The sequence below is a fragment of the Pipistrellus kuhlii genome, unplaced genomic scaffold, assembly GCF_014108245.1.
Source record: "Pipistrellus kuhlii isolate mPipKuh1 unplaced genomic scaffold, mPipKuh1.p scaffold_m20_p_5, whole genome shotgun sequence".
Lineage (NCBI taxonomy): Eukaryota > Metazoa > Chordata > Mammalia > Chiroptera > Vespertilionidae > Pipistrellus > Pipistrellus kuhlii.
This window is the reverse complement of record NW_023425551.1, coordinates 81128089-81151985: the sequence shown is the minus strand read 5'-3', so window position 1 is coordinate 81151985 and position 23897 is coordinate 81128089. Positions and strand designations below refer to the sequence as shown.

Sequence of the window (23897 nt, the reverse complement as noted above, 5' to 3'; positions counted from 1 at the left end):
CAAAATCACATAGCCAGGCGGGATCCGACAGTTCAGGCAAGGGCTTTCCTTTACTTTCCATGAAAAGAGCAGTTTGTTCTCTGAGCTCAAAAAATCTTTTGAGGACTGCACTCTTGCTCAGCCATCTTACTTCTGTGTGGTATGGCACGTCTCCATGCTCTGCACCCGCCTCCTGTAAAAACTGCTGCAACTGGCGATGATTCAGGCCACGTGCCCGTATAAAGTTAATAGTTTTAATGACTGTGGTCATTATGTCATTCATGTCCAGAACTTTTCCACACATAGCCTCTTGGTGGATAATGCAATGATAAGTAATCAAGGGTGTGTGGCAGTGACTTTTTTGCATTCTTTCCTTCATTAGTCCAACCAAGCCTTTCTTTTCTCCGCACATTGAAGGTGCGCCATCAGTAGTTAGCCCCACCAACTTTTCCCAGGGTAATTTAAAATTATTTATAGATTTCTCCACAGCCTCAAATATATCTCTACCAGTCGTCGTCCCATGCATGGCAGCTACATCCAAAAGTTCCTCAGTGACAGAGAGGTCGGTCTTCGTAGCACGTATAAAGATGGACAGCTGCGCTGTATCAGTGTTGTCTGTGCTTTCATCGATAGCAAGTGAAAAAGCGAGATAACTGCATGCCTGTTCGGCCAGCTGTGATGATAGATTTCCTGAGAGTTCTTGCACTCTATCTGCAATGGTGTTTCTTGACAAACTGACATTTTGAAAACTCTGTATCTGGTCTAGGCATACTTGCTCACACACTTTTAGCATGCATTGCTTCAAAAAGGCACCCTCTGAAAAACACCTTGAAGTACGGGCAATTTCTTCAGCCACTATAAAGCTTGCTTTCACTGCAGCATCATTTTTCGCTGTAGCCTTTGTAAACATTTGCTGCTGTGATTGTAGTTTGCCTTTTAGTTCTTTAACAATTTTATGCTTTTCTTCCAAAGTATATTTGCCATACTTAACATTATGTTTGGTGTCAAAATGACGATGTATATTGTACTCTTTCATCACCGACACTGTCTCATAACACAATATACACACTGGTTTGCCCTCTCTAAGCACAAACATGTATTCATTTTCCCATTTGTCATTAAATTGTCTGCCTTCACCATCAACTTTTCTTTTCCTGGACATTTTGGGATCAATATTGGCAGTAAAAGATGTAGTTTATTGGAAATCTGCGTTAGAAGGAAAAAGTTGAAAACTGCACAGGGATAGCTTGATTTGGCAGATGGAGTGGAGAAAAAAAAAGTCAGTCAATAAATGCCTGGCTGGGTACAGATAGCAGATTCTGTTGCGATTTTTATGCCTGCACTTTATGCCAGGAACTGGCAGCTTCTGGTGTGTATTTTTTATGCCCGCACACTCACTCACTCTCTCCTCTGCTCTGCCACCCGCACAACCACATCGGATGCCGGACTATAGGTCATGCCTCCTGAATCTCGCGTGACTTGTTATCTATGTGCATGCGTAATAGATAGCAAGTATGGCGGCCGGCGAGATCACAAGCCTCCTATGTCACCGCGCATCATTGTGATGGAACGCAGCGGAGTGCAGTGATGACAGCGCGGTGCGGGCCACATTGCAAGGCCTGGCGGGCCGGATTTGGCCCGCGGGCCTTGTGTTTGACATGTGTGGGATAGAGCGTTGTTGGCCTGCGGTCTGAAAGGTCCCAGGTTTGATTCCCGTCAAGGGCGTGTACCTTGGTTGCGGACACATTCCCAGTGGGGAGTGTGCAAGAGGCAGCTGATCAATGTTTCTCATCAATGTTTCCAACTCTCTATCCCTCTCCCTTCCTCTCTGTAAAAAATAAATAAAATATTTTAAAAAACAACAACATATCCTCGGGTGAGGATTAAAATATATATTATATAAATGCATATTTATTTGCCAATCTTTGTTTGTAGGTCCAAGATTTTATCTTGAGTATGGGTGTACTATGGATTACAAGTATCTTTCTTTCAAATTCCACATCCATTGTGCATGACCTATGTTTTTAATATATATAAACAAAAATCTGAAAACAGTCATGTACTCCTAGACTACTCCCTCCCCATCTTTTTCAGTTTTTTTATCTATATAATTGAGCAGTAATTTTTCTTAGTGACTTGAAATTATCTAATCATTCCAAAGCATTTGAAAAGCTCATAAAACCATTCTTTAATTCAAATTTCACTGGCTTATGTCAAATTTAATTACACTAGATAATTACAATAAGTACCATGAACACGAACAGATACAGAAATAAATACAACTGACTCCTGCCCTGGCTGGTGTGGCTTAGTGGTTGGAATGTCAGCCCATGGACCTAAGGATCACAGGTTAATAACCGGTCAAGGGCACGTACCTGGGTTGCAGGTTCAATCCCAGGCCCTGATTGGGTGCTGTAAGAGGCAACCCATTGATGTAACTCTCTTACATCCTGTGTTCCTCTCTCTCTCTCTCTCTCTTCCCGCCTCCCATCCCTTCCACAGTCTCTAAAAATCACTGGAAAAATATCCTCTGGTAAGGATTAATAACAACAACAAAAAAGCAACACATAGGGAGGCGGGGACAGGCTGGAGGGGTAGATGGGGGGCAGGGGAGGACATTATGTGATTCTTTCAACAATAAATATTAAAAACCAACAATAAACACAGAGCTGACTCTTTGTAAACACAGATTGGTTGGAAGGCCACAAGGTCAAGATATATCAGATCCATAATTCACACAGTAACAGTGAGTGTTCAGTGCACCAGCTGGTTAAAGCAGAGACTGGGTAAAAAAACGTTCACTATATATCAGATTCAAAGTACTATAATAAAAGTTAGTTATCACAAACACTCCAAACTTAAAGATTTTAATTTATCAAAATGTCAATCACAATTAGTAAAATTTGTAAGTGGGGAAATTCTCCTGCTATGGTTTCTTGTTTATCCACAGGAAAAGCAGCCAAGATTTGAAGGAAATTCATTTTCATCGTGTTTTGGTCTATTTGCTCTTCCATCTCTCTCACCAGACTCTAAACCCCCGCAGTCTGTCACCTTCATAACTGTATCACAGATCCTGACACTTAAAGTTGCTGAATACGTTCACACATCCTGAAATACTAGATCAGTATTTCAATAGGCCTATAAATAAATTTTCTAGGGCTGATAAAACAGAATGTTAGAAGTTTTGGTTCACAGTCTATTATTTGCTAATATTTTCCATCTCTTTTTCATTACACTGTATGTAATTTCCTGATCCTGGTTAATTAAATTAAACCAGAGCCCTATTTATACTTATACTACTACTGTATTAATGCTAATAATATTCTGTAAACTAATCTTTTTTTTTATTGATTGATTGAAAGAGAGAGGAAGAGACATGGAGTTGTTGTTCCACCCATTTATGCAGCATTCATTGGTTAAACTTCTATGTGCCCTGATCAGAGGTGAATCCTGAAAAACTGTGGTCTATTGGAACTACACTCTAAACAACTGAGCTACCTGGCCAGGGCTAAATTATTCTATATTGATTAAAATCATGAAAGTCAATTAAAAATTTAAAAATGGCCCTAGCTGCTTTGGCTCAGTGGTTGAGCCTCAGCCTGGGGATTGAAGGGTCCCAGGTTCGATTCCTAATTAGGGCACATACCAGGTTTTGGGCTGATTCCAAGCAGGGGGCATGCAGGAGGCAGATGATCAATGATTCTCTCTCATCATTGATGTTTCTATCTCTCTCTCCCTCTCCCTTCCTCTCTGAAATCAATAAAAATATATTTTTAAAATATAATAAAATAAAAATGGGTTGAATGTCCTATTGAACTGGAATTTCAAATCCCCACAATGTGGCAGCTAACACTTCCAGTTTCTAGCACATCTATTAGAATATAGAAGTTCTCCTGGAACTAACAAATTCTTCCCAGCCAACATGATTATATAATCTGAAAGTTGAGCAGAACCCTAGAGATAATTTCTGGTCCAAAATCTCTCCCAATTAAGGGATCCTATCAGAAACTACTCATGTTTTTTGGGCAGGAAGGGAAGTTGATCCAACATTAGAGTGTTGCACCCACAGTAGGCTCCTAATACAGGCTTGTTTAAGTGAACTGAACAAGTCTAAAATGGGCCCATTTCATTAAACTTCTTGTTCTTCCCAGGTGTTAGGTGCATATCCACTGAATCTGTAAAGATAGGCATTAATCTTTTGCTCATTAACCAATATTCAAAAAGAAATTCAAAAAGAAATTCAGAAAAAGATTAAAAAAAAGAAAAAGAGAGAGAATCCAAGATGGCTGCGCCCAGGTAAACACCTAGCCGCAGCCGCACACAACAATTTCAATAAAATATAACTAAAATATAAAATGGACATTACCCAGAACTACAGGAAAGTCGACTGACTGGAAATTCTACAACGAGAAGCGAGGAGAAAACCAGAAGGAAGCGTGGAGGAGCTGGAAAAGCCCAAGGTACGGAGACATGCGGCGCGCCAAGAGGACGGAGCCGGAGAGGAGGGAGGCCGAGTGCCTGGCTGGCCGTCCCAAGCGGGAAGGAGATAAAACTCCAACTGTGTTGGGCCCTAGTTCTGACTGCTCTGAACCCCAGTTCTAGGCCAGACCCTGGGGACCCAGGCTTTTCCACAGGGAGCCGGGCTGTAAGGCAGAACCCCGGGGAGCGGTGAAAGGAGGTCCCGGTGGAGTGTACACTGCACGCAGAGAAGGGACGGTCGGCTGTGCCGCGGGATTGCCCTGGCCGGAAGGAGACTGGGGCTCCAGTCTGCTCTGAACGCCACCTCCAACTCCACTTCCAACTGAACTGAACCCCAATACCGGGCTCATTGGGGGAGAGCATAGACTGTTTGGCAGCAGGCGAAAATCGAGGGCACCTTTCTCTCAGAGGCGCCTGCAGCGAGCACTGAAGGACCCGCATAGGGCGGGGCTGACGGAAGCCAAGGCTGTAGGCTCCACCCTGAAACCCCGCCCCATCTGTAACTGCGAAATGCGACAACAAAATAGATCACAAACGAAAGAAATGGAGGACAAAAAGGGACTGGATATAGAGTTCAAAACTACGCTTATAAGGTTTTTCAAGAATTTCCTAGAAAAGATGGATAAGACCTATGAGGATATGAAAAGAGATTAACTAGAATTAATAAGGAGTCAAAAAGAAATGATAAGGGATCAACAAGAAATAAAGAATACATTGTCTGAAATAAAAAATATTATACAGAGTCCTAAAAACAGAATGGAAGACCGCAAGAATCAAGTCAAAGATTTGGAACATAAAGAACCAGAAGACACTTCTCCACAGAAGCTAGAAGGCAAGAGAATCCAGAAAATTGAAGATAATGTAAGAAACCTCTGGGACAACTTCAAGCAAACCAACATCAGAATTATGGGGGTCCCAGAAGATGAGAGCAAGATATCGAAAACATACTGAAAGAAATAGTGACAGAAAACTTCCCCCACCTGGTGAAAGAATTAGACTTACAAGTCCAGGAAGCGCACAGAACTCCAAACAAAAGGAATCCAAAGAGGACCACACCAAGACACATCATAATTAAAATTCCAAGAGCAAAAGACAGAGAGAGAATATTAAAAGCAGCAAGAGCAAAGAAGGTAGTTACCTATAAAGGAGCACCTATACGACTGTCAGCTGACTTCTCAACAGAAACCATGCAGGCCAGGCGGGAATGGCAAGAAATATTCAAGGTGATGAATAGTAAGAACCTACAGCCAAGGATAATCTATCCAGCAAAGCTATCACTCAGAATCGAGGGTCAGATAAAGAGCTTCACTAAAAAAAAAAAAAAAAAAAAAGCTAAAGGAGTTCATCACTGCCAAACCAGAATTATATGATTTGCTGAAGGGGGTTCTTTCAGAAGAGAAAGTAAATAAAGATAAAAATTATGAACAACAAATACGTAACTATCAACAAGTGAATCTAAAAACCAAGGAAATTAAAAAAAACAAAACTGATGAACAATATTAACTGTTGAATATAATAGAATCAGAGGTATGGAAGGGGAGTGAACTGATGATTCTTGGGGAAAAGGGGAGAGGGGGATGTGGGAAGAGACTGAACATAAACTGTGCACCTATGGATGAGGACAATGGGGAGTGGGGAAAGGGCAGAGGGTGGGGTGGGAACCTGGTGGAGGAGAGCAATGGTGGTGGGGAGGGGGGGAAGGTACATTTGTAATAATATAATATGAACAATAAAAACTTATTTAAAAAAAAGAAAAAGAAATTCAGTAGAGAAAACTCCATGATCAGTCAAATCTATTAATATTAATGCTACTCATGTCAGTAAATAAGAAAACTTTAACAGAAAATCAAATCTTTGTTTGCTTATGATCATCTATAAAGGATTTCCAATGTATCCAAAATGCTCACGTTTTCAATTTCTAGTATAACGTTTTACAACAAAATCTTGTATCATTCATACAACTGAATTATATACCCTTCCACTTATAAGTGGGGTGCTCTCACACTTAACCAATGTAGTGTAATGAGATATATTATTACGCTAATTAGTTTTCCATCCAGTTAACAGCTTGTGATCCCATGATTTCCCATAATCCTCCTATATAATGGGAATCTTGCATGATACCACTACACCAGCAGCGCTTGTTATCCTCCTATATAATGAAACCCTAATATGCAAATCGACCGAACTGCCGAACAACTGGTTGCTATGATGCACACTGACCACAGGGGGCAGACACTCAATGCGGGAGCTGCTCTCTGGTGGTGTGTGAAAGCGCTCCTCGGCCAGAAGCTGGGCTTAGGGGAGCCTCTCCTGCCTCTGCTGCAGGCAAGCAGTAAGGAGCAAGGGGTCCTGGACTATGAGAACCCAAAACTACACTGCGGGACCTCCCTCAGGCCCCACAATCCCCAGTGCACAAAATTTGTGCACCTGGCATCTAGTATGATACCGGGCCTCTAGTAGGATATAACAATGAAGAGAATAAAGGCTTTGCCACCAGTAAATTTACTCAAGTATGTATTCCAAAACAGTAAATAATTTACAGCATGGCCCTGCTTAGTACTCCTATTAAAATACATCTGTTTGGGGGATTTTTACAACACATGCTAGGGCACAAAGTATACATTTCCAAATCCACTTCCTTCTGTTGTGTTAAAGGGGAACACACACCATCCCTCAACACCACAATGAGTGTTCTCCCCTCCCCCGAGCAATAATTTAAATTCCCACTTCCTCCTAAATATCTCTGGACAGACGCTTCTGCCAACCCATCTGTCTCTTTCATCACAGCTTCTTTTCATAACTAACGGGTCAAGTTCCTTTCCCCTCATTTCAACACCATGCCCCGTTTTCACCATTGCCCGCTGCCGAATGCTGGACTCTAACACACTGAATTTCACTGTCCTTCATTGTTTCCAGTTTAACTGCCATTTTACCACCATGCACAGGAGAGAAATGCATTCCCACAGGCATCTTATGAATTTCCAACGCGCTTTTCTTTGTGGATTTACGAAACACGTTCCTTTTCTGAATTCCCTTTATCACCACAGAAACGGCTTTGAGAGGCTGAGATTTTTTTTTTTTTTAAGTGCCTTCTGCAAAAAGAAACCGATTCAAAGCATTTCTATGTTGCCAGCAAATTCAATCCCAAGGGCCTTGATGCGGAGCCGTAGAGGAATGTCAGGGCAAAGACCTTACATATCGTTTCTGGCCTTCCCAATTAAAATGAAAATTTTTTCTCAACTCTCAAAGATTATCTTATCAAATATCTTTTCTTCTCAGGTTACACCAAAAGGGCTGCCCCACAGCCACACATAATCCCTCCGCCACCCCCTAACCTGCCAAGGAAGAGGGCGATGTCCCGGCCACAAAGGAAGGGGCGGCCTGCCCTCGTGCCCGGCGGCCTCCGCACACATGTGCGGGGCTGACAAGTGCGGAGCTGCCCTTCCTGGACCTCCAGCCGGAGGCCCGACCGAGAGCCACACGCCCTCCCCGGCCGCCGGCCGCCCTCCCCAGAGACCGGGCCTGGCACCGGGGGCCCGGCCGCAGCCGGCACCCTCTTCCGCCCGGCCCGCGCCGGAGGGCCAGGCTCAGACCCACTCCCCCTCGCCCACCGCCTTTCCCTTCCCCTTCTTGGCCTCAGGAAAAGCCGTCGGAACTTCATTCGGGGCGAGCCCCGGAGTCCTGCCCCGAGTCCGGGCACACCGTCCCCGACGGCCGCGCCCCCTCCCCGCCCGCCTGGAAGCGGCCGCCGCCCGGCGCCCCCCGCCCGGCGCCTCACCTCCTCCTCGCTCTCGCTGCGGAAGCACAGGCACGCGGCCCGCTTCTTGTAGCCGTCGCCGTCATAGGTGCGGGTCTGGTTCGACTTGAGCTTCATCATCCTCCGGGCCCGGTGGGGGTGCGGTGCGGGGCGGAGAGTGGGGAGCCCGCTCCGGACGGCCGCGCGCGCGCGCCCCCGGCTCGGCCGCGGGAAGCAGAGAGGGGAAGCCGCTCCTCCGCTACACCGCTCCGCCGCCGGCCCGCCGCGGCCTCCTCATTCCCGCCGGCCCAGGCCTCGCGCCGCCGCCGCCGTCACGGCTGTCGTCCCAGCTGCCGCCACGGCCGCCGCCCCCGCCGCTGCCGCCGCCCCCGACGACAACCGCGCCGCCATCTTGGGCGCGCTGCGTCAGCGGCGTAAGGCAGCGCCGGCCCGCGGGACGGCCGCGCGCTCGCGGCGGAGGCTGCGTTCGGGAATCGCGCCCTCCCCGTGCGCGCGGCGTAAACGAGCGTCCGGGCGCGGGGGCCGCGCGGCGCCAGGCGGCCTCTACGCCGGCAGCGTAGGGGTGGGGTCGGTGGGGCGCGCGCGGAGAGAGCCGCGGGGGGAAAGGATGCTGGAGCCGGGCTTTCCCGGCGGCTGAGAAACGGCCAGGGCGGGGACACCGCTCTCCATCCCCGCGGCTCTGCGGACAGGGAAGCGGGAACTTGACCAAGGTCACGCCGCGAGTCCGCGGCCGCAGGTGACTCAAGGTCAGGCCGCCCGGGCCTTGACCCTTCCAGTCCATCCGGGAGGGGGGAGGGGCGATGTCTGGGGAACAATTGGGATGCGATTAAACCGGGGCGGGGAGCCCGTGCTGCCTGGGATCAGACACCTCACCGGATAGAGGGCATGTTTGTAGGGCGGGGCACGTCTCACTGACATCCAGAAGCTCTGAAAGTCTTATGAGCTGGGGCATGTAGCCTTTAGGACAAATGTTTATCCTGAGATCCTTTATTTGTGCAATAAAGCAAATGCGTCGTCTTAAGGTAAACATGAGGGCCGGAAAGGAACGTGTGTGTGTGTGTGTGTGTGTGTGTGTGTGTGTGAGCGCGCGCGCCATAGGCAATCATCGTTTCTGGCAATAAAAGGAGTGCATACTGTGGATGTCAGATTCTCCAGGAAAAGATGTACAGCCAGACACTTTTGAGCTGGAGATCTGTGAATGTTATCAGCAGTCCAGACCGCCAATGCCTTAAACGTGTTGAAAAGCCTGTGCAGGGTTTGTGAATTGCTTATTAACCTTTTTTAATTTGCTTGTATTTAGCATGAATTAAAAAAAAAAAAGATTAGGATTTGAAGCCAAACATTCCCCTGTAAAATAGAGATAATAATCCTTCTTGGCACCTAGCACATAGTTGGCTCTCACTATATTGCAACTAGTAGTGACATTTCATACAACTTTTACCATATAAGATGTAGAATTTCAGTTAATTTTGGTCAGTCCTCATAACAGAATAACCCAAATCTTGGTCATTTTGGCTGTCTTTCTAGCTTAAATTCTGCTATTGTCCCTAATTTGGGGCGGGGGGGGGGGAGGGGGGAAGAAATTCAAAAGTTCTGATTGTAGAAATACTATAACATTCACATTGTCAAAAAATTGAAAAATACAGAGAACCTAAAAATACTAAATTATGGATACTTTGAGCACCTTTTTTAGAGATTTGTGTCCCACTTTTTTTTCTGTTCTTTCCCCCGTGTTGTTATTTTTAAATACTATTTCTAAGTATCACCTAATATTCCATCATAGGGATTCACCATCAGCTATTTTCCCAATTCCCATTGTGAGGTGGTTGTATCCTCTCTATCTTTAGAACAGCAATGAACATCTGTGCATAAACCCTTGTCCATAGCCCAAATAGTTTCTCAAGATACATCCCAGAGGCAGGTCCAGCCACTGGGAACATATCTGTGGCTCTTGCCCCCAGATGCCAAAGCCTTTGCAGAGAAGTTGCAGGAATGCAGTCATACCGGCGGTTAGACAGCCACACTGCACAATACCACTTCATTAAAGCTGAGCGCATAATAGCAAAAAGCATTGCAGGTGTCAGTACAAGAGCAAAGACAAGTTAGCTTGTAAACTCCTTGAGAGCAGTCTTGTGTCGTTTTCCTTCATATCCCCATCTCCTAGCACAAGGCCTTATAAAAAAAAATTAAAAAAAAAAAAAGATCTCAGGAAATGTTGATTAAATAGATGGATGGAGGTTTCTTGTTGGTTTCTAATTCCTTCCCCAGCTTTTATGGGCCTGTGTAGTGACAAGAGCCCAAAAGGCCACTCCCAGATCCCTTGTCTTAGTAATGATTACATTTTCTTTTTCTTTTTTTTAATATATTTTATTGATTTTTTGCAGAGAGGAAGAGAGAGGGATAGAGAGTTAGAAACATCGATGAGAGAGAATCATGGACCAGCTGCCTCCTGCACAACCCCCACTGGGGCTGTGCCCGCAACCAAGGTACATGCCCCTGACCGGAATCGAACCCGGGACCCTTCTATCCACTAAATCGGTTTCGGCTGATTACATTTTCTTGTTCAGGAAACATTAACAAAGTGATCCCAACCTTTTCTGGAAGGCAATGAATAAACATCACATTTAAATTGATTAAAACAGATAGTAGTTCCCCGCCACCACCTTATCCATGGTTTGCTTTCACAGTCTCAGTTACCTACAGTCAACTGTGTTCCAAAAATATTAAATGGAAATTCCAGAAATAAATGGATAAGTTTTAAATCGTGTGCCTTCAGAGCATGATCCTCCCTTCGTCCAGCATCTCCACGCTGTGCACTCTGTCCCCTGGCAGGCACTCACTCGGTAGCTGTCCGGTTATCACATCCACTCGTGGTATCGCAGTGCCTGTGTTCAAGTAACCCTTCTTTTGCTTAATAATGGCCCCAAAGCGCAAGAAGACAGCAGGTCCTCAAATAACATCCTTTCATTGTTAACATTGCTGAGGAGTCAGAGGAACTGAACTCTTGCTCATGGTAAAATTGGTATTGTTTTAAGCAATTTCTCTTAAAGTCACAGGACCCATCGACAACTTTAAGAAAGGACTTACTGTAGTGATACTGGCAATTCAGATACGTCAAAGAGAAGCCATGAAGTCTTCCTTTAACTAAAAAGGTATATATGTAGTGTATAGAAAAAAAACAAACAGTATATATATAGTGTTTGGACCCACAGTTTCAGTCATCCATTGGGAAGTCTTAAAGTTTATTCCCCACGGATAAGTGGAGACTCTGTATTTATTACCTTTTATTCCAGTTAAATACTTCAAAAGTCCTATAAGAAAAAAACTATTATTATGTAAAATGTTGCCTGTTTCCTTGTGACAGTAAATAGTGAGGTACTCGCCAGTTGCCTAAGGCAGAATGTGGGAGGCATTGCTATCTCTTACCTTCTATCTGATGACAATAAACTACATTGCCTCTTCCTCCTTGACATCAACCCAGCCTCTTCCCTCCTTGCCCACTGCCATTACTTCAGTAGGATTCTTCCTCTTGCCTCTTCTTGGCTACCATCAGACATCCATTTAGCCCCTCTCACCCACGCAGCCAGAGGAGTCCTTCCCAAATGCAGATCTGAGTAAGTCATGGCCTTGATTAAAACCCTTCAGATGCTCCTCAGTGCTTTGAAGTCCAAATTCTAGCAGGTTGGCCTCTGCCAACCTTACCCTATAGTCTAGTCATTCTGAATTACCTACAGTTTCTTGAATCACTAGCCAACCTTCCAAATCTTGAACACACTTCCCTGTTGTCTGGAGAGCTCTTCTTCCAAGACTCTCATACACTCAATTGTCCCCTCAACGCAGAGAGAGGCCAAATTATATTTATCCTTCAAAACCTCAGATTAAAAGTCACCTCCTGGAAGCCCTCCCTGACTGCCTCTGTGCCTCCTATTGGCCTGGCCTGCTTTTATCATATTGTTTGTCACATAGTGTTATCGTTGTTGTCTTGCCAGGCTCACATTTCAGATTATTTTTTAAAATAAATATATATTTTATTGACTTCAGAGAGGAAGGGAAAAGGAGCAAGAGAGAGAAATGTCAATGATGAGAACCATTGATCAGCTACCTCTTGCACGCCCCCTACTGGGGATTGAGCCAACAACCCAGGCATATGCCCTGATGGAGAATTGAACCATAATCTTCTGGTTCATAGGTCAACACTCAACCCCTGAGCCATGCCTGCTAGGCACATTTCAGAGTTCTTGAAGAGAAGGTCTTGTCTCACTTATCCTTGATTGTTTCACTCAGCAGTTATCCCAGGGCCTGACATAGAACACATCTCAAAAAAAAAGAAAAAAAAAAGACTTATCCTATGACCCAACAATTCCACTTCTAGGGAATTGAAAATATATGTCCACAGAAAGCTTGCACAAGAATGTTCAGAAAGCCAAAAGTTGGCACCATCCAAGGTGACCACAATACAAGAATGGATAAATAAACTGTGGTATCTATACAATAGGATATTATTCATCAACCCAAAGGAACACACTCCTGATACACATGTATCACTATGAATGAATCTCAAAAACATTACACTGAGTGAAAAAGCCTTTCACAAAAGAGTCATGCTGTATAATTCATTATAGGAAGTCCTAGAACAAGCAGAACTAATCTACTTAGGGGGTGGGAGGACCAGAAAAAATGGCGGCTTCCGGATGGTGATTAACTGGGAAGAGGAATGAGGGAAATTTCTGGGATGATGGTAAATTCTGTATTTTAATAGAGGGTTGGGTTACAAATCACATTGTCACAACACAGTGAAAGTACACTTAAGATGTGTGTATTTCGCTGAAACCGGTTTGGCTCAGTGGTAGAGCATCGGTCTGTGGACTGAACGGTCCCAGGTTCGATTCCGGGCAAGGGCATGTACATTGGTTGCGGGCACGTCCCTGGTATGGGGTGTGCAAGAGGCAGCAGGTCGATGTTTCTCTCTCATTGACGTTTCTAGCTCTCTATCTCTCTTCCTTCCTCTCTGTAAAAAATCAATAAAATATATATTTTTTTAAATTGTGTATTTCATGTATGTCAACAATATTGACCTGTCAATTGATAATATCAATGCTGAAGTACTTAGGGAGTAGAGTATACTATTGTCTGCAACTTTTAAAAATATGTTTTTATTGATTTTTTAGAGAAAGAGAAACATTGATGTGAGATCAGCTGTCTCCTGCCTGGGTTATGTTGTGCACACCCTAACCCAGGTATGTGCCCTGACCAGGAATTGAACCTGTGACCTCTGGTTCATGGGACAATACTCAACCAACTGAGCCACATGGGCCAGGTCTATTGGCTGCAATTTATTTTAATTCTAAGTCTCAATAGTTAAGACTGTGATTTTGATCTTAGGATAAACATGATCTGATATAGGATAGAGTCCAGGAATCCAACCACACTTCTACAATCCACTGATTTTTGACAACAGTGCCAAAGCATATCAATGGGGAAAGGAAAACATTTCAACAAGTAGTGATGGAACAATTGAATATTCTTTATTTTTTATTTTTAAAATATATTTGTATTGATTTTAGAGAGGAAGAGAGAGGGAGAAATAGAAACATCAGAGATGAGAATCATTGATTGGCTGCCTCCTGCATGCCCCCCTCTGGGGATCAAGCCCACAACCTGGATACATGTCCTTGACCAGAATTGAACCCAAGACCCTTAAGTCCACAAGCCAACTCTATCCACTGAGCCAAACTGGCTAGGACTATTCTTTTTTCTCTATACTAATAATAGAGGAATATGCAAATTGTCTGGGACACCATCACAGTAACAGTAATGACTGAACAGCAGTCTGTGGGGCAACAGGCCGGCAGGGGGGTTAGTGAGAAACAACCAAATGACTGAACAGCAGGCTGTGTGGGGTGACCAGGCTTGTGGGGGGAGCAGTTGGGGGCAACCAGGCTGGCAGGGGGGCAGTTGTGGGCAACCAGGCTGGCAGGGGGTGGGGGACAGTTAGGCATGATCAGGCAGGCAGGCAGGTGAGCAGTTAGGAGCCAGTGGTCCTGGATTGTAAGAAGGATGTCCCAGCAATTGGGCCTAAACCAGCAGTCGGATATCCCCTGAAGAGTCACAGATTGGAGAGGGTGCAGGCTGGGACTCTAGTGTGTGTGTGTGTGTGTGTGTGTGTGTGTGTGTGTGTGTGTTTAAATATTTTTTATTTATTTTTTTACAGAGAGGAAGGGAGAGGGATAGAGAGTTAGAAACACTGATGAGAGAAAAACATCGATCAGCTGTCCTGCACACCTCCTACTGGGGATGTGCCTGCAACCAAGGTACATGCCCTTGACCAGAATTGAACCTGGGACCCTTCAGTCTGCATGCCGACACTATGCACTGAGCCAAACTGGTTTTGGCTTAATTGATTTCAGAGAGGAAGGGAGAGGGAGAGAGATATAGAAACATCAATAATGAGAGAGAATCATTGATCAGCTGCCTCCTGCTTGCCTCCTACTGAGAATCAAGCCCACAACATGGGCATGTGCCCTTGACCAGGAATCCAACCATGACTTCCTTATTCCTCAACCACTGAGTCACAGGGGCGGGGCTGGATATTCTTATTCATATGAAAATAATATGGGTGGCTCAGTTGTTGAGCATTGAAAAATAAAAATAAAAAGAATGAACCTTGACACCTACCTTATACTATACACACAAATTAATTTGAGATGAATCATAAACCTAAATGTAAAAGTTAAAACCATAAACATTTAGAAGAAATCATAGAAGAACATTTTTTGGACTTGGGGGTAGGCAAGGATTTCTTAGCAGGACCCAGAAAGCAGTAACAATAAAAGAAAAATTATGTTAGACTTCAAAGTTGTAAAACTGCTCATCAAGGTACCTTTCAGAAAATGGACAACCAACCACTGTTCATAGCAGCTCTCAGATCTGGAAACAGCCCAAGTGCCCATCAGTAGATGAGTAGATAAAAAGCTGTGGGAGAGCATTAGCCCGAGCACTGAAGGGCTGCGGATTCCATTCCTAGTCAAGGGCATTCATGAGTTGCTGGTTCTTTCCCCGGCCCTTTCAGACGGGGTACGGGAGGTCACCAATTGATGTATCTCTCTCACTTTAATGTTTCTCTCATCTCTCCCTCATTCCCTTCCACTCTCTCTAAGAATCCATGGAAGAAACATCCTCAGATGAAGATTCACACACACACAAAAGAATGATGGTACACTTACACAATGGAATACTATGCAGCTATAAAAAAGGATTTCTTACCCTTTGCAACAGCATGGATGGACCTGGAGAATATTATGCTGAGTGAAAAAAGTTGGTCAGAGAGATAAATATCACTTGACCTCACTTATAAGTGAAATCTAATGAACTTAATAGACTGACAAACAAAAGAGGTCCAAAGGTGTGGAGGCAGGGAAGAGGCTGATATATCTCAGAGGTGGCAGCGGGGGAAAGGGGAGAGAACGGGAAAAGATTAAACGAAAAACTTATATACATATATGCATAACCAATGGACACACATAATAGTGTGGTGAAGGCCTGGGGTGGGGCGGGGGCCCACATGCGGCTCTTTGGCCCCTTGAGTGTGGCTCTTTCACAAAATATCACGGACGGCCTGGTCGAGTCTATTTTGAAGAAATGGCGTTAGAAGTTTAAGTTTAAAAATTTGGCTCTCAAAAGAAATTTCAATCATTGTCCTGTTGATATTTGGTTTTGTTGACTAATGAGTTTGCCGGCCACTGGGGTCTTATAAGGAAAAGAGGGAGACAGGAGGTCTGAGGCAGAGAAGGAGATGTGATAAGAGCAGAGGTCAGAGAGAGAGATTTATTTTTATTTTTTTAATATATATTTTTATTAATTTTTTACAGAGATGAACAGAGAGTTAGAAACATCTATCAGATGCCTCCTGCATACCCCCCACTGGGGATGTGCCCGCAACCAAGGTACATGCCCTTGACCGGAATCGAACCTGGGACCTTTAAGACCGCAGACCGACGCTCTATCCACTGAGCCAAACCGGTTTCGGCGAGAGAGATTTAAAGATGCTATCCTGCTGGCTGTGAGGTGGAGAAATAGGTTATGGAATGCAGGTGGCTTCTAGAAAAGGCAAGAACAGATTCTTCCCAAAGCTGCCAGAGGAACGCAGCCCTGCTGACCCATTTTGGACTTGTGACCATTAGAACTGTAAGCTCACAAGTTTGTGTTGCTTTATGCCACTGAGTCTGTAATAATTTGATAGCAGCAATAGGACACTAATACACCTAGAAAAAATGAACACGTGCCACAAAAGACTTCTATAAAACATTCACAGCAGCTTTATTCACACAGCCAAATAGCACAGATGTCCATCTGTTAGCTGGGACGGGACAGGAGGGAATTTTATGGGAAAGTGAAAGGTGCTGCATCTTGATGGGGTGTCAGTGCCCTCCAGCCCCTGATCAAGAATACACCTGTAGTTTAACAAGGTGGAGTTTTGGCTCCTTGCAATGAGGAAGAACACGAACCATGGGGAAGCATCGAGTCTCAGTAAGAAGGTATTAAGGATGACTTATTTTAGGGTTTGGTTTGTTTACGTGACTTTGGGGTGGTGTTAAGAAAGCAGGCCTTTGCCCTAACCAGTTTGGCTCAGTGGATAGATGGTCAGCCTGTGGACTGAAAGGTCCCAGGTTCGATTCCGGTTAAGGGCATGTACCTTGGTTGCGGGCTGAGAGGTGTGGAGGGGACAGCTGATTGATGTTTCTCTCTCATTGATGTTTCTAACTATCCCTCTCCCTTCCTCTCTGTAAAAAATCAATAAAATATATTTTTAAGAAAGAACAAGAAAGGAAGGAAGGAAAAAAGAAAGAAAGAAAGAAAGAAAGAAAGAAAGAAAGAAAGAAAGAAGGAAGGAAGGAAGGAAGGAAGGAAGGAAGGAAGGAAGGAAGGAAGGAAGGAAGGAAGGAAGGAAGGGAGGAAGGAAGGAAGGAAAGAAAAAGAAAGAAAGAAAGAAAGAAAGAAAGAAAGAAAGAAAGAAAGAAAGGAAGGAAGGAAGGAAGGAAGGAAGGAAGGAAGGAAGGAAGGAAGGAAGGAAGGAAGGAAGGAAGGAAGGAAAGAAGGAAAGAAAGAAAGAAGAAAGAAAGAAAGAAAGAAAGAAAGAAAGAAAGAAAGAGAAAGAAAGAAAGAAAGAAGAAAGAAAGGGCTTTGTTCTGGATTGGATGTTATCAGGAAGCAGGTAAGCCAGCTGTAAGGGTCAGGCACCTCCTGGATGTCAGGGCTACTTTCTCTTTTTCAGGGGTGTGAGTTACATGGTTGTATCCATTCCTCAAAGGGTAGAGTTAAGATTTGTATATTTCCAATGCCAATTTTATCCAAAATGCCTGTATAAAAAATCAACAAGAATAAACTGTAGTACAGCCACACTACACAACAAAAAAATAGGAATAAACTATTGACACATGCAACATCACGGAAGAGTCTCAAACATTATGCTGAGCAGGAGAAACCGGACACAAGCCCTGCCGGTGTGGCTCAGTTGGTTGGAACATTGTCACACACACTGAAAGGTGGTGGGTTCGATTCCCGTTCCAGGCATATGCCTAAGGTGCAGGTTTGTTCCTGGTTGGGGTGCATGCAGGGGCAACCAATCGATGTTTCTCTCTCTCCCTCTCTCTCTCTTTCTCCCTCCCTCCCTCCATCCCTCCATCCTTCCGTCTCTCTCTCCCTCCCTCTTTAAAATGAATCAAATAAAAAAAAAAAATCAGCCACAAAAGAGATCATAATGGTTCCCTTTATCTGATATTCTGGAAAAGGCAAGATTCAAGAGACCAAGAACAGTGGTTGGCAGGGAGGGTGTTGTTGACCACGAAGGGGAAGCCTGGGAACTTTTCAGGGTGATGGAAAGGTTCTCTAGCTGTACTGTTGTTAACAACTGTATCTGTTTATCAGAACTCAGAACTTACATGCAGCAAAAGTCATCCTCTCTCAGAACTGTATTCTGAGAGAGGATGACTTTTGCTGCATGTAAACTATACCTCAATAAACTAAAGAAATAATTGAGTTAGCCAAGGCCGATTTGGCTCAGTGGATAGAGTGTTGGCCTGTGGACTGAAGGGTCCCAGGTTCGATTCTGGTCAAGGGCATGTACCTTGGTTGTGGGCACATCCCCAGTAGGGAGTGTGCAGGAGGCAGCTGGTCGATGTTCCTCTCTCATTGATGTTTCTAGCTCTCTATCCCTCTCCTTTCCTCCCTATAAAAAATCAATAATATATATATATATATATATATATATATATATATATATATATATTTATTTTTTTTTTTAAGAATTGAGTTAGGGGTTAGAGTGGAGTGGGTATAGGTATCTATGTAACAAGGATACTAGAACATTGATGGCTGTTAAAGCTCAGTGGTGGGTATATGCTGGTTTATTATACTCTTATGTTTATCTTACATTTGTTTAAAATTTTCCATAATAAAGTTTTTCGAAAAAATTTAATGGAAAGGAAAATCTGTGTGTAATGGAGGCAAAGATGTCAGTCAGTTACTGCTGGTCTCCCCGATGCACTTTTGGACATTAATGGGCTGATGCCCCTGAGTCTCAAACTGACCTCCTGCTTTCCATGCACGAAAATAAAGTAGAACGATTTGACATTTCTCGCTGGTACTTTTTAGGTTTTTTTTTAATATCACTTGATTTGAAGCTTTTGCAAATTTTGCTCTGTTTTGAGGTCTCCTTATTCCTTCAGCTTGGGTATCTGCTCCCATTTCGTATTTACTTACTTTAAGGGCGTCCTCCTCACAATGGCCTCTTTGATACATCAGGAAACCGTGCTGGGCTTACTTTTCAAGTGGCTGTTCTTTGGATTTGTGCCATGCATTTACCACGGGCTCCCAATAGAGCACTTTCAAACAGAAACGGGCTCCAGGCTTTCTATGGGCTGCAACTTTTCAAACAATTCCTTTCATTTCTCCCCCCTCATGCCCCCATTCTGTCCTAGTTTCCCTTTCTAAAACTGAGCAATCAGTGATGGATTTCCCCCTCCCTTTCCCGTTAGCAGGCTGAATGTGCATTGTGGTCTCTATTGACTGAGCGGTTTACCCATGACCACTGTGCCCAATGTGGGCACTGCCCAGACCCAAATTCAGATTACTATTTCCTGCATTGGGGGTTCGAGTATTTGTCAAGCAGCCAGCACTCCTGGTCATGCCAATCCTCACCTTTATTTTGTTAATTGTTTTTGTTTGTTATTTTTCAAAATATATTTTTATTGATTTTAGAGAGGGAGACATAAAAACATCAATGATGAGAGAGAAACATAGATCAGCTGCCCTTGCCCCCCCTCCCCGACATGCCCCACACTGGCGACCAAGCCCACAACCTGGGCACCTACCCTGACCTGGAACTGAACCTGGATCATGGGTCGACGCTAAACTACTGAGCCACACCAGCTGGGTGCATGCCCGGGGTTGTGGGCTTGACATCCAATGGGGGACAGCTGATCGATGTTAATTGGCTCAGTATCATAGGGAATAAAAGCGTAGTATGCTAATTAGATTGAACATCTTTCTGGACGAAGCCAGGGCTGGGAGGGGAGCCCGGGTCCTGGGTGCCAGAGGGAAGCCAGTGCAGGCAGCCGGGGGAAGGAAGGCCTACTCTTGCACAAGTTTTGTGCATCGGCCTCTAGTCCAAGGATAAAATCCGAACTCTTCACACATAGTAGAGTGGCTAAAAGAAAAGACTGAAGAGACCATCAATAGATGAGAAGAAACTGAGATTCACACACCACTGGTGAGAATGTAAAATGGTAAAACTACCTTAGAAAACAGTTTGGCAGCTCCTCAAAATGTTAACCAAAGAGTCAGCATATGATCCAGCAACTCCATTCCTAGGAATATATAACCATTCTCTTGGTTATACACTCCCACATGAAACTTGCACAGGAATGTCTATAGCAGCATTAGTCACAATAGACAAAAACTTAAAATAACCCAAATGCCCACCAACATATAAATGGATAAAAACTGAGGTATATCCATATAATGGAATACTACTCAGCAACAAAAATGAACTACTGATGCATGCAACAAGACTAATTCAAGGAAGCCAGACTATATAGAGTGCATACTATATAAATTCACTTTTATGAAACTCTAGAAAATGCAAACTAATCTATACTACAGAAAGCAGATGCCTGGTGATTAGGGTGGGTGAGGGATTAGGGATTAGAAATTAAGGAGGAAACTTTTGGACTGATGGTTATGTTTATTATCTTGATTTCATGGATGTACATATATGACAAAATTTATCAGATTGTACACTCTACATAAATGCATTTTATGTCAATTATACTTCAATAAAACTGAAAAAATAAAGAATAAAATAACACAAATTCCTGGCCCAGCCATCATTATTGCTTCATGCTGTTTTAGTCCCAACTGTTGAGCCTTAGCTGGTGTGGCTCAGTTGATAGAGCATCAGCCTGTGGACTAAGGGTCCCAGGTTCAATTCCAGTCAAGGGCACATGCCCAGGTTGCGGGCTTGAACCCCAGTAGGAGGTGTGCAAGAGGCAGCCAATCAATGATTCTCTCTCATCATTGATGTTTCTATCTCTCTCTCCCTCTCCCTTCCTCTCTGAAATCAATAAAAATATGTACTTTTTAAAAAGATTAAGCTCATATGGTGACAGTGACCCACTAAGAGGCTTTTCCCTGGATATTCTTTGCTCCCCTCTGCCCACAAGTCTCCAATAAAACTCCAGCTATAGCCACCAGATCACCTACCACTTAGCGTACATTTCTAGGTCTGCCTTCCCTAATTCCAGCAGAACCTCCATAGCAATCATGCATCTCAGTCACTTCTGCATTCCCAATTGGGCCTACGGAAACTTTTTTTTGCATAGAAAGGAACAGCAACTCCTTACAGGACATCATTCATGCAGCTAACAATTACAAAGGAGCTACTGCACGTGAGGCACTGAGTTGGTCCCCAGAGCGAGGCTCAGTGTGAGAGGAAATGGACAGTGTCCATCAGTTCCAATACAGCCTGCTATAGCTCAGCTGCTGTAGGCACTAACAGGTGGGGCACCCTACCTGACTTTGAAGTAGAGGCAGTTCTGTCAGCAAAGGCTTCTTAGAGGTGATATTTAATGTGAATAATGAAGAGTGAATAAGCACTCCATGTGGGTGGGAGGTGGGAGAGGTTTCCCTGTAAAAGGAATGCTGTGCGCAAAGAAGCCTCAAGCTGGGAAAGAGCGTGAGCCAGTTTAGCTGGACTGGATTTGGAGCCTTGCTTTGGTAGGCAGATGGGAAGCTGTGATGAGCCTGTTAGGCCATAAAAGGAGTTTTGCATTTGTCTAGGTTCTAAAACGTTCTAGAAGGCCCAAGTTGGTTTGGCTCAGAGGATAGAGCGTCAGCCTATGGACTGAAGGGTCCCAGGTTCGATTTGGGTCAAGGGCACATGCCCAGGTTGCGCGCACATGCCCAGTAGGGGGCGTGCCAGAGGCAGCCCATCAATAATTCTCTCTCATCATTGATGTTTCTCTCCCTCACCCTTCCTCTCTGAAACTAATAGGAAAAATAATAATAATAATAATAAGACTCTAGAAGGCAATACAGAGCTTTTGAAGAACTTTAAGCTGGGAAATACCTTGTTCAGATTTTTGTTTCCAAAAAATAACCTTGGTGCCTCATGGAGAGCACATGGAAGTGAGGCAAAGCTGGAGGCCAGGACCTCTTAGGGGAAGTTATGATAGTCTGGGGCAAGGCTGAGGGAGGGCTGAACAGGAGGATGGTACACTTCTGCCTCCCTGCCCCCCCTCACCAGCCCAATCACCTTTCCCAGACTGCCAGCTTCCCTCAGCATCCTAAGATCAAGTCCTTGCCTGAAAACCTAACCAAAAAGGCCATCCTCCTCTCACCAAATGGCTGGTCCTGCCGCTGATCCAATAGAGCTTTACCCATTGGAAACAGCCAAACCTTGTCCCAGAACAAAGTGATCAAACCAGGCCTCCCTCTCCTGTGGGCTTAGAAACAACTGTCCTGAGTGCTATCAGCACGGCTCCTTTCTCCCACCTCACTTCTCCCAGGTAAGAAGTAAAAGGACTGACAAATCCATTCTTAGGGCTCAGCTTTAAAGCAGAAGTGGCAGAAGCTCCCGCCCCCGCATTGCTGTGGGGCTACCACCAACTGCATTCCCAAACCTTCGAGAACAGTTTGGGCTGCTCTTTCAGCTTCATTAACAGACCCGGCTTCTGGAGCCCAGGGTAGGAATGGGGAATTCCTGGCCCCATGGGCCCACACTGCCCTTAAAGGCCAGTGCCTGGGGTAGGGAGTGTTCCAGTGGGCCCTGTCTTTAGGTAGATACAGCCTTTTCAAAGACACTGCCTCTCAGCACCTCACCTGGCACATGGTAGCTGTTGGTTAGTTTACTAAATTCATCCGAACAGAAGCAGGGCTGCCTCGCTGGGTGGCTCAGTTGGTTAGTGTTGTCCCAATATGTTAAGGTTGCAGTTCAATCACCAGTCAGGGCACTTACGAGAATCAATCAATGAATGACTGAATATGTGGAACAATATATTGATGTTTCTCCTCTTTAAAATCAATTAAAAAACAAAACAGAAGTAGGACTTCAAGAGTTGCAGACTTGAAGCTGCTACTGGCACTGCCTATAAGAGAAATCTATTTTTCAGGGAAAGGGGATGTGTTCATATTTGGAAGTTGTTAAATTATGAAAATATATCTTCAGCTGTCAGTTTCCAAAATTCCTGATGCCTTTCTTGCTGGTCATAGGGGGAGTAGGGATTAGCTGGTGAGCTATGAGCCTGATCTACCTTGGAAGATGGGCCAAACTTCCCCAAAGGCTTTTGTTCAACAATGTGCCCGTGCATGTGCCCAAGTGTGCCTCTCTGTACCCCTCACAACCCATGCACCCCAAATGACCTTCTCAGGCACTTTAATAGCAAACATTTGTTTTTCCTAGCTTTACTAAAAAAAAAACACCCAGCCGAAATCAGTGGATAGAGTGTCGGCCTGTGGACTAAAAGGTCCCAGGTTCGATTCCGGTCCAGGGCAGGTACATTGGTTGTGGGCACATCCCCAGTAGGGGGTGTGCAAGAAGCAGCTGATCAATGTTTCTCTCTCATTGATGTTTCTAAATAACTCTCTATCCCTCTCTGTAAAAAAATCAATAAAATATATATTAAAAAAAAAAAAAAAAAAAACCACACACACCCCCAGAACAGCACAGCTGACGTGGCTCAGTAGTTGAGCATTAACCTATGAACCAGGTCACTGATTCCCCATCAGGGCACATACCCGGGTTTCAGGCTTGATCCCCAGTGGGGAGGCCTGCAGGAGGCAGCTGGTTAGATTCTCTCATCATTGATGTTTCTAGCTTTCGCTCCCTCCCCCTCCCTCTCTGAAATCAATAAAAATACATTTATTGATTTATAATAAAATTGTTTTAAGAAACAAAAATATATTTATTTAAAAAAACACAAACACACACAAAAAACAAAACCAACTTTCATTTCTGGCATGTTTCACAACTCAATACCACTTTGAAGGAAACCTCTTTAAGATGCCGACTTGTCTCACCCTCCAGTTCCTCACTTCAGCCTTCCCTCATGGCCCCTGCCTTGCCCTTCCTTAGAATTCAGCCTGGACATGATACTCCACGCAGTACTTGGCATGGGCTCAAGGT

At 44.4% G+C, this 23897-nt stretch overlaps 1 protein-coding gene across 2 annotated transcripts in view; it reads right to left on the bottom strand.

Annotated features, from left to right (window-relative positions):
* NUDT3 (nudix hydrolase 3) overlaps window positions 1-8633 on the bottom strand; it is a 74274-nt gene extending 65641 nt beyond the window's left edge. For both annotated transcript variants that reach the window (XM_036415334.2, XM_036415335.2), the window contains exon 1: window positions 8240-8633. In XM_036415334.2, the coding sequence (XP_036271227.1) occupies window positions 8240-8338 (99 nt within the window). In that variant the 5' untranslated portion in view covers window positions 8339-8633. The remainder of the gene's footprint in view (window positions 1-8239) is intronic.
* Window positions 8634-23897: the final 15264 nt, after the last annotated feature.